Consider the following 12049-nt stretch of genomic DNA (forward strand, 5'->3'; position numbering starts at 1 on the left):
GGATATGGCAAGGGAGGGAATTGCATTCTTATTTGGAAATGGCTGTTAGGGGGAAGGTCCTGGGCAGTGAGCGCAGGAGGCAGCAAATAAAAACCACAGGATCAAGAAAGTCCCACCCTGAGGGACGTGTGGGAGGGAGAAGAAGGGAGAGCAGGCAAGGCGGGAAGCCCACCCTGCATGGAGATGTGGCTCAGCCCTTCTAGTCCATTTCAGCCCTGTCAGCCCCAGAGGTAGGTAGGATCTCTGATTCCAACTGAACATGCCTGTAATCTCAACCAGGAAGCAATTATCCTTGAGTTTAAAAGATGTTTTCCAGTAAGGACAAACGTATCTCACAGTGAAAAAATACCAGCTTTTCAGAGGAGCACAGACAGGGAAGAGCCTACTGGCTTGCTTTTGCTTTCAATCAAAGGATGCTTTTCTGCCTAATGGTGGGACTGAAATGATACATTGTACAGGGACTGCCCTAATGTGATGAAGAAGCATAAACGAAGTTTCTGCTGCTGCTCCCAGCCAGCCCTTCTTAGTATCCACTGAGTGCCTCACTCCCCTGGTCCTGCAGGTAACCCAGCAATGAATAACAAAAGAGAGGCTGAATCCCTCAGTTACAAGTTGAGAAGACAGGAGGCAATTTGGCAAGCGTGAGCAGACAGGGGTGGTGAAGGAGTGTGATCTAGCTCCTGGAGCCATAGGAGAGCATGAAAACCCGCCTCTAGGTTGGCCTTCAGGACCTGTTCCCAGAAGCACATGCAGATTGGTAAGGGAATGACTGCTTCTGTTAGTACCTGTGCTGGCAACTCAAAACCTGCACCTGCCTCCAGTCCTGTAGCTCACCTAGCTCAGCTCACCCTGCAAGAGGGGCCCACGGTCCCAGGGCAAAGGAGGCAGGGGAATGCGCAAGGAGGGGAAGTGGAGAATTGTCAGAAGGCGGTCTTGCGGGGAGAGACTGGGCAGCCATAGTGATACCTGCCCACTATGGAAGAGGAAGGCAAATGAGAAGGGAGGTTTTGGAGAGATGAAAGGCAGTAGAGGGAAGTAAGTACCATTCTGCAGGGACAGTAGAAGGCACACTGATGGACAGCTAAGGGGGACGGAGTCCCTGTGGGACTTTAAGAAGACTCCAAACCTCCTTTATAAAGGAAACGTTGCCTCTGGTAGGGACATAGCCATGTTTTCCTGGGTGGTTGTCACTGCAGAGCTCATTAGACAATAATCAGAAATAAAACATCACAGCCATGTCTTAAAGTATGTAATGGCAGGAACTGAGTTGTCAAGAGTAATGAGTTTAAGTCAAGTTACTTTTGAGATGATGCTATAACTACCTGTGTGAGTGTGAACCTAAGATAAGGATCTTAGTATTTAAAGTTCCTAAATTTCATTTGTAGGGAGAAAGTGCGTTTTAAAAATCACCATCTAGTGGGCCTGGAGTAGCTTTTGTCCCGGGGGATAAAGGGTCATTTAGCACCTTAAAGGCCATATATGATGAATAGCTCTGCCCTGCGTGAGATGACACAACGTCTTCCTCGGTCCTTAACTCCCAGCCCAGCTACAGGATCTACAGAATCTACAGGATTCTCCCATTGTCAGGAACCCTGGGACCTCTGGATGAATGGGCTCCCATCTAGAATTCTGACACCTGCTTTCCTGGGCTCTTTGTTTTGGTTGCTGGGACCCAGGCTTTGTCTTTGTAAGGAGGTGGTTCTGGAGCCATGGGGCAGTCATCTGCTCTCTGATGGTCAACTCAGGTTTTCCCCATGCCCATCCTGGCCTGTCTGTCCTCAGGTCCCTGCCTCACCCTTAACCTGCTCAGCTCTGTATCTGGTGGGGGGCGGGGAAGCTCTGTCAGCTGACATCCAGATGGGCTTAGCCAGTGGGGGCTCCACTGGGAGCTTGGAGGTCGGTGGGAAGGGAGAACCAAGGTATTTCTTTCCCTCTCTGTGGCCTATAGAGGCGTCTCTGGCAGTGACCATACCTCCTGCATGGCTCAAGCTTTCATCAGACAGGTAGGCTGTAGTTCCAATTCTGTCGCCCCTTTCCATCCCTCTGACCTAGAGGTAGTAGTGGTCCCCAGCCATTGCTGAGAGTAGATTATCTCCCTGTCCCCCAGTCTGGCTTCTCAGCATGTCTTTTCTTTCTTTTTTTTTGAGATGGAGTTTCACTCTTGTTGCCCAGGCTGGAGTGCAATGGCGCGATCTTGGCTAACTGCAACCTCCACCTCCCGGGTTCAAGCAGTTCTCCTGCCTCAGCCTCCAGAATAACTGGGGTTACAGGTGTGTGCCAACATGCCCAGCTAATTTTTGTATTTTTAGTGGAGACGGGGTTTCACCATGTTGGCCAGGCTGGTCTCGAACTCCTGACCTCAGGTGACCCACCCGCCTCGGCCTCCCAAAGTGCTGGGATTACAGGCATGAACCACTGCACCCGGCTGACTTCTCGGAATTTCTAGCATGCAGTTCAGCCCCTCTGTCCTCTGGTGACCATACATCCTCCTTCCAAACACAGAGTGGAATTGTGCCCCCTCCATCTTGGAAGTTAGGCAAGGTTATTGACTTGCTTTGGCTAATGCAATCAGAGCAGAAGTGACATTGTGTCATGTGTCACTTCTGGATGGAATTTTAAGATGCAGTGTCAATATGCCATGTGCTCTTCCCCACCATGGCCATGGATGTGAAAACACAGGTGGAGATGCAGCCTCCGAGACTTGGGGGTCCCAGGGTGACCCTAACATGTCCAGTTCATGGCTGACCAGTGTGGACAAGTGGCATAAAGGAGAAATAAACGTGTGTGCATATGCATGTATGTTCAGCCACAGAGACGTTTTTGTTATTGCAACATAACTCAGCCTCATGCCACTGATATACACACACCTGCCCTATTTGTATCCTAGAGAGTAGGGAGTTCTTTCCCAAAAGGCACACTGACTGTGGACCAAAAATAACTCCAAACAACTGAAGCCTGTGCCTACCAATGGAAAACCCTAAACTCAATATATTTGCATTTGAACCAATTTTAACAGCTTATCAAATGACTCCTTCTACCATCTGCATTTCCAGCCCTGGGGTGTCTCGGAAGCTTCGCCAAGCCTCTCCCCTAAGCTCAAAGTCCTTTCTTGTCCTCTACTACATCCCACTGGTCACCACCTCTTTAATTCATTTCAGATCCACTCTTGTCTAGGTCCCCAGAGGCTCTCAGCTCATGTGGTGTGCCAGCTCCTGGATTCTTTCGTCCATGTATGCCCAACCTGCAATCCACACCATGAAGCCTTAGTGGATTCCTTCTAAAATGCTGATCTTCTTTGAAACCTTCAGCACTGCCCCATTACCCACAAGAAAAACCCAAGCCACACACAGGCCCTTTTATAATCTGACCCCTCCTATCTGCCCAGTCATGTGCTATCAATGCTTTGCTCTTCCCCCACCTCTGTCCTCCCGCATGACGTTCTAGCACTTACAGTCCCATTGGCTGCCTGGTGGAACCCTGATCATCCTTTGGGTGCCTTTTTGATGCAGGAGCACACTGGGGTCTGTAAAAGGAAAGCCTCATGGCCTGCACCTGCAAGCTGCAGCGACTTACAGGATGCCTCTGCAAGAGCGCATGCCACGTGTCATAGCTGTTACTCTCCTGTCTTTGCCCCCAAATGTTGCGCCTGCTGCAGGCAGGAACCCCATCTTTTTGTCTTTCTGTGCCTTAACACAATGCCAGAGCTATAATAACCACCCCATAAAAAAGGGAATAAATGATTAAAAACCACTCTGCTTTAATTGAGCTAATTTAATGTGTGGTGACTGTAATTGGTTCTCTGTCTTCATTTCATCTGACACAACAGCATTTCAAATCTGTACTAAATTTGAGCTGTTTCTTTAGTCATAGGAGGAATTCCCTCTATATCAAAGCAGACAGCCAAGACCTCTGAACCCCTCACAGAGCAGGTCCTTGACTCTTTGCAGAAAAAGAAACCATAGTCTTTTTGCCTCTTTCTGGCTGGATGAAGATTCAGCCCCTGGAGCTACTCAGAATAAAGCTGCTGCTTGGTTATTTATTTGGAAATGATGAGTACCTCTTCTCTGCTCCATGTGGATGTGTTATGGTGGTGATTTCAAGGTGGACCATGCCCAAAGGGATGGCTGGGTTAGAATGGCTCAGGAGGACAACCCCTAGGGATGCTCTGGCTGCAAAGGAAAAGTGGGGAGTGGGCATGCCTGAGAGAGACTGGCAGGATAGAGACAGAGAGCAAGAGGAAGCCAGCTCCTTCTGCCAAGATGCAGAGAGAGCCACAGGTAGCTCAGGCGGCCCCCACTTACTGACGCAGTAATGCATGGCAGACACACAACTGATGCAGAGAAGGGGACAGAAGCGTGATTTCAGCTTGCCAGCAGAACCCTGAGGTGGGGGGGGGGGGGTCCTAGGGAAGGGAGCCTGCAGCCAGGAGAAGACATCAGGGCCAAGTCCACTGCCTGTTCAACTCTTGCAACTCCAACACCATGCACAAGACCAGATATCTGATTACAATTTAAATATCAATGAAGCCATGTGGCAAGACTTCCTGCACTATATTTGATGCATTCCCAGGACCTCCAAGGTTGGAGGGCAGTGATGTGTCAGCAGACAATGACCATGAAGAAAATTACCTTTGGAAATTTATGTAAGAACAGCCTGCAAAGTATTTCATGCAGACCATGATTCAGAGCTTTCGGGCTATTTGCCTGCCTCTGGACATCTCCAATTTGTCATCATCTGAGAGGCCAGGACAGAGTCTACTAGGCTGTGTGACCTCTGATGATGGCACGGTTTGGGTCACTGCATGCCTGTCTTTAGACAATATTGGGAGCCTCCACTAGAATCAGGCTTTCAGTTTCATTTCAGTCAGTGGGTGTAGTGGTAAAGTGCTGGTTAGCAGTGAGCAAGCTGAGTCACCCTAACCCTAACCTTAACCCTAACCCTCCAGTGTGGGTTTTCTGGTTGCCCCATTTGGAATGGGCTTCTAGTAGTCTAAGTATGAAAATATCCATTGTGAAGATGCAAATAGAGATTAACATTTCAAAGGGTAGTGTTAAAAAATTGGCAGCCCACTTTGTGATGCAATCTATCCATCTGACAAAGGGCTAATATCCAGAATCTACAAATAACTTAAACAAAATTTACAAGAAAAAAACAAACAACCCCATCAAAAAGTGGGTGAAGGATATGAACAGACACTTGTCAAAAGAAGACATTTATGCAGCCAACAAACATATGAAAAAATGCTCACCATCACTGGTCATTAGAGAAATGCAAATCAAAACCACAATGAGATACCATCTCAAGCCAGTTAGAATGGCAATCATTAAAAAGTCAGGAAATAACAGATGCTAGAGAGGATGTGGAGAAGTAGGAACACTTTTACACTGTTGGTGGGAGTGTAAATTAGTACAGCCATTGTGGAAGACAGAGTGGCGATTCCTCAAGGATCTAGAACCAGAAACACCATTTGACCCAGCAATCCCATTACTGGGTATATACCCAAAGGATTATAAATCATTCTACTATAAAGCCACATGCACACACAAGTTTATTGTGGCACTGTTCACAATAGCAAAGACTTGGAACCAACCCAAATTCCCATCAATGATAGACTGGATAAAGAAAATGTGGCACATATACACCATGGAATACTATGCAGCCATAAAAAAGGATGAGTTCACGTCCTTTGCAGGGACATGGATGAAGCTGGAAACTATCATTCTCAGCAAACTAACATAAGAACAGAAAACCAAACACTGCATGTACTCACTCATAGGTGGAAGTTGAACAATGAGAACACATGGACACAGGGAGGGGAACATAACATACCAGGGCCTGTCAGGGGTTGGGGGGCCAGAGGAGGGATAACATTAGGAGAAATACCTAATGTAGATGATGGGTTGATGGGTGCAGCAAACCACCATGGCATGTGTATACCTATGTAACAAACCTGCACGTTCTGCACATGTATCCCAGAACTTAAAGTATTATATATAAAAAAAGATTAAAGAAAATTGGCAGCCTTTGGAAGGTTGAAAGTTCACAGGCTGTGAACTGCCACACTTAGTTTGCTAATTTTTAGACCCCATGGAACCTCTCTCTGTTAAAATCTCTCCCTACCTCCTCTCCCTCTTTGCCTACCTGTCTTGTCTTTGCTCCTTGTAATTCTGTCTTAGTCCTCCTTAATACCCCCTTCTCTTGGGCTTTCCTCATATACCATACACATATTTTCTGTATGCTTTGTGCGTGTTTTTGTTGTTTCTCTATCTCTTCTTCTACATCTACTTTTCTTCCTTTCTCCATTTTTTTCTTATCCTTACCATGCCCGTCCTCGTTTCAATAACGTAAAATATTTTAAAGTATTTTTAATTTATTAAATAAAGTTGCTGTAATTTTTTTCACAGCAAAGTCCTCAGAAAAATAAAGGTGGTTTTAATCAAACATTTAAAATTTGCTAATGTTAATCAAACATTTAAAATCTATCTCTTGCTTGCCCTTAAAAAAATGATCAAAGTTGACTTTTTGGAGGTGGTCGATGAATGGCACGTAGCGGAAAGAAATGCACCTCTTCCCTGCTCTAGAAGAAGAAGACATTCCTTTCCCATTATGGTATTTGCTTAGCCATTATGTGGCTAGCCATTTGCTAGCATGTGGACACCTAGGGTGATGGGAGAAGAATCTCTATCCAGTTCTAGTTAAACATAGAGATGTTCTAGTAACCAGATGGTTTTTGCTTGGCAGTTTAACAAGCAAAGTGTTTACTGGCTTTGGAAACCCATTCATAGCATTGTGTTTTGGGTATTCACGGTTCTGTCTGTTTTTTTTTTTCTTCCAGAGTGTGGCCATGGTTTATGTTCCCATCAATTTTACTGTGTGGTAATTATATGTTAATTCTTTGCTCAGCCTACTGATAGAATATCCTTACCTAATTATGTATTTCATTGTAGATTTCTATGTAAAATAAGTGTGTGGTATATTTAATTAGTCATGAGTTTAATTTAAATGAAATGTTTGGTACGTTGACCACATGATTAGCATTTTGTAGCATCTATAGAAGTTGCCTCGCATCTTATATATTTTATAATATGCTGTATCTTTGTAAGGACCAATAAACTTGGACATTGGGTATGACTCTAAGGTCTGTTCTCAACTTTTAAATTTCCTTATGCATTGAGAAACATTCATGCAATCTTTTTCATAATGACAGAGCACATTAGAAGAATGGGTGCACCCAGTCATCGACCCAAGGATTTGGAATTCAACTTTGATAGAATTCTCTTATGACAGTTGATTCACAGACCAAAATCATTAGAAATATTGTCCAGCCAAACCTGAAACCTAAAACCAATAAATCGATAGTCAGGTGAAGAGCTCTTATTTAAATGTATCTGGAAACCAATATAGATGGAAAAATAAAAATAGCTTCATCAGAAATATTAATCAGTATGGTACCCTTACAATTCAGTCAGGTGAGTTAAAAATAATATTCACTGAACCGGAGTATCAATTTCTAACAGAAGCCTTGGGAAAACTGTTAGCATCATAACTTACACGCAACACCATCTGATTTAATTCACCCAGACACCTGAGACTCCGTTCATGGACAATGATGCTCAGGTTCTAAGCCACTGATCTTCCTGTCATTTAGCGAACGTGTTGGTGAATTTGGACTTAAAGATTAGAAAGAAATCTGCTCATGTGCTGTGGATTGTGAATTAGTTGATAAGGCCCACGGATCCACTGTATATTTGGACAATACAGGCTGGTCCATTTTGTAATGGCACTGGCCACACTCTTTCATTCCAGGTCTGAGAAGAGCACATTTCATCACTTTAGGATGCTTTCACTTACAGAGAACCAGTGATATGATTTGGCTCTGTGTCCCCATGCAAATCTCATATTGAATTGTAACCCCCAATGTTGGAGGTGGGGCCTGGTGAGAGACGATTGGATCATGGGGGTGGATTTCCCCTTCAGTGCTGCTCTAGTGATAGTGAGTGAGTGCTCGAGAGATCTGGTTGTTTAAAAGTGTATGGAACACCCCCCCCCCCCACTTCCTCCTGTTCTGGCCATGTGACATGCCTGCTCCTTCTTTGCCCTTCACCATGATTGTAAGTTTCCTGGGGCCTCCCCAGAAGCGGATTAGATGCCAGCACCATGCTTCCTGTACAGCCTGTGGAACTGTGGAGCTAATGAAACCTCTTCTCTTTATCAATTACCCAGTCTCGGGTAATTCTTTATAGCAGTGCAAGAATGGACTAATACAACCAGTTTGGGGTTTTTCAAACCAAGTTGTAAATTCTTTTAACATTTCAGTTTGCAAGACTACAGGTGGAAAAAAAGGACGGAGCAGAGAGCACGGCAGGAGATGATACAGAAATAAGAGCAGGGGAGAGGGGTATCAGTGCTAAAGGGATTTTTTTCTTTACCCAGTCCTTTCATCACAGTGAAATTAGCACGTGTTCAAGACTTACTTAAAATTACACAGAGGTTTGGGGTCAGGAATGAAAGGAAATCAATGTAAATAACTTTTAAACGTTATATTTTCTTGGTATGGGTGGATATTTTGGAATAAAGGTTCACTTACTATGCTACAGAGGGAGACCTGTATTTAATAGTCTCATGATTAGAGGAGGAGGAAGGTGCACAATTAAATGTGGGCAACATTAATCGTTAATTTTTACAGGCCAAATTTAATAAGGTGTTCATGGAGAAGTGTTCGTAAGCCTCCATTGTAACTTTCCGTATGAAATCTATTACCAGGAGAAATTTCCATTTTTCAAAGGAAAAAAAATGCCTTGTATTTCATATTCATGTGGTCTTTAATAATTAGACTTCATCATAGAAAACTGCATTTCTCCTTTGAAGAAGGCTTTATTCTAATAAATTCCACTTTCCTTTTTTTATTTTTATTTATTTATTTTGAGACCAGGTCTTGCTCTGTTGCCCAGGCTAGAGTACACCTGGCTCACTTCAACCTCCACCTCCCGGGTTCAAGTGATTATCCTGACTCAGCTTCCAAACAGCCATAATAGAGATTGCAGGCATGCACCACCATGCTCAGCTTATTTTTGTATTTTTAATAGAACAGGGTTTCACCATATTAGCCAAGCTGATCTTGAACTCCTGACCTCAAGTGATCTGCCCACCTCAGCCTCCCAAAGTGCTGGGATCACAGGCATGAGCCACCGTGCCCAGCCCCCTTTCCTCTTAAAAATGCTTTGTGTATCCTGTTTATTTAGCTTAAGAGCACTATAATGCTATGTTCAAAACCTAAATCATTACAAGCTATTTATACTGCAAGCACTCCATTTTTTAATAGTTCTGTCTGAAATTTCTGAACTACACCTGAAAGGTTTAACAATGATTTATCATTCTTTCCTCTCTTTAGATCATCCAGCCCATGGAATAGATGCCCAGAAAAATCTTCAGCTGACTTTGACTAAACCTCCTAAAAGTCAGGTTGAAATTATTGTTGAGTCCCAATCCCCAATGCAGTGTTACAAATAAAATCTATTTTTATTCTTCGGCTCCATACTGTGGGTAACAGCTTCAACAAAGAATTTGACCTGAAGCAAGATGAACTCCAAATAACGCATAAAGTAACATCAACATGATGCAGCATGTGTGAAACAGATCTTGGTCCCGTAAGAGCGAAAGAGAAGGACAAATCAGATCATCACACGGGATGTCTTTTTTGTGCGATTTTGCATTTTCCCATTCAAAACAAAAAATAAATAATAAATTTGAAGCTACTCACTCATGGATTCTGTCAGCTTGGCCATTGTTGCAGTTTCTTCTTTGTGCTTTTCCTGGAGGTGAGAAGAAAAGACAATTATCTGTAAAACATGTCTTAGATATGAATTGATCTAATTGCCATTTACAGCTATATCTCTCTTCCTTCTTTTTCCTAGGTCAGAATTTGGTTTCCAATAATTAAATGAATAAAAAACCCACATGATTGTTATATTATCAGTCAGTCACTGAAAAGAGATTCTTAGGGCATTAAAAAGCTTCCTATTGCTCTTGGAAATGAGCATCTGTCACACTGATCTTGGATATATATAATTGGTGACAGCACGACCAGTTTTCAAAACCTCTTTGACACTGGATTTTTGACATCCATATGCCAATTTTTTTTTTTTCTCTCTGTTTTCCCCCATTGAAGCTTTCTTGGTATTTTTGGAGTTGATATTTTTGTAGTCATTTGGTTTCTTCTTTCCAAAAAACTAAATAGATTTTATACATATTTCTTTGTCTTACTTTTTTGGGTTCCTGGAGCCTTTAAAAAGTCATGAGTTTTGATGGGCTTATAACCTTATCTACTTTGGGCTAAAAACATTTTGTTTTAACCGAGATATAGGTTATAACCCACTGAGTTTGAAAGCCAGAATAATACATACAGAAATTGAATCTGTCCTAATTAAAAAATGACTTTGGAGCTATTAAGAATACTGGTCATCTCTACTGAAAAGTTCTCTTTAATTTCTCCACAGTTCTTTGGGTTTAATTTCTTTGTGTTCCTAACATATGTAGTAACTGCAACATTGCCCACTATTATACTTTTTTTGCAGCCTTGTTTTTCTGTGAAACTAAAATATGTTCATTATTTAAAAACTTCAGAAAAAAACTGAAAATTATAAATCTAATGCCACCCCCAGAGGAAATCATGGTTACATTTTGGTGACTGCTTTCTAGGCCTATTTCTTTACCTGTGCATATTTACAGATATGGGAATATGATCCTATCTTCATAGAGATAAATATCTGTGCTATACACATTTTGTGTTGAAGCAACTTTTTCACTTAACATCATATCATGCATCTTTCTATGCCAGTAAAGGTAGAATACATCATCATTTTTTTAATGACTGCATAGTATTCATCATGGACTATATCATCATTTCCTTTACCAGATCCCATTTAATTTACTTAGAATTTTTCACTACTTTATAAAACACTGGGATGAGCATCTTGGAACTTATATGGTTGTGCACTTGTCCTGTGCAAGTTATTTTATGAGGATAAATCCTAAGGTGAGGTATGGCTTGGTCAAAAAGTCTAAATGTTAAAAATTCTGACATATAGTGCTCAGTTGTCCCCCACAAACGTTGTACCTGACAGTGTATAAAAGTGTTCAGTTCCTTACATTCTTGCCAGCTTGCCAGTGGCACTAGCACTTTTGACTCCTAGTCTTTGCTAAATCAACAGGGAGATAACATTATCTTGTTATTTTACACTGTTGTCTTTCTCTGACCTTTTGTTTACGGACAACTGTAGTGTTCTTTCTCATGTCATCGTTATGAAGTTTACTCATGGTTTCACATTGTTGTGTTCCAGCCCCTCTGCCATCAACATTTTAGAGTTTGGAAGCCCAGAGTAGTATTTGCTTTTCCCCATGGCCCTGGTACAATGCTGAGTACAGTCTAGCGGTTTGGCTAACACTCGAACTGATGTGTCATGGCTTGGGTGTTGTAGTACGGATAGCAAGATCATTATTCATCCTCCTTATGACACTATTCCCAAACTGGAAGGGTATGCTTTTATTGAATGGCAACAAACAACTTCGCACATGGCAAATATTCTTGATTTCCACAGCCCTGTATTCATGACAACGAAATCAGCACACCACCTCTTTCTTAAACTAATAATTGCCCTTGAGAACAGAAGGAGCTACGGAGCTGTAATCTACCAACCTGCTTGCTGTGGAATTTCACCCATGATATTTAGCCTACCGCTTGGGTTATGTCAACATGCAGAGAAACAGCATGGCGTGGGCCAGTAGAGAGGCTAAGTGTCACATCACAGAGCTGAATAAGACAGGCAGAGAGGAGCCTCTTACACAACGCTGGTTCATGCGAGTGTGCACAGCGGCTGCTCACCAGCCGACCCCAGCGGGTTGTGACAATTCAGGCATAAAAGCTGTTCCATGGCAGGGACTCAGTGAAGTTGGTCCCAGAGCTTGTTCTGTCTCTGTGGGTCCTGTCATTGACTCTCAGCTTCCCCTCATAGCCCAGCTCTGCTATGTCTGTCCGTCTAGCTGTACTAGC

At 42.9% G+C, this 12049-nt stretch overlaps 1 protein-coding gene across 1 annotated transcript in view; it reads right to left on the reverse strand.

Moving 5' to 3' along the window:
* The window catches only part of KCNJ6 (potassium inwardly rectifying channel subfamily J member 6), a gene marked incomplete at its 5' end in the record, with an annotated part of 300469 nt that overhangs the window by 210492 nt on the left and 77928 nt on the right, over positions 1 to 12049 (reverse strand). Inside the window, 1 exon segment of the mRNA NM_001133628.1 lies at positions 9761 to 9812. Coding sequence (NP_001127100.1) covers positions 9761 to 9785 — 25 coding nt within the window.

The sequence above is a fragment of the Pongo abelii genome, chromosome 22 (assembly GCF_028885655.2).
Source record: "Pongo abelii isolate AG06213 chromosome 22, NHGRI_mPonAbe1-v2.0_pri, whole genome shotgun sequence".
In the NCBI taxonomy this organism is placed as follows: Eukaryota; Metazoa; Chordata; class Mammalia; order Primates; family Hominidae; genus Pongo; species Pongo abelii.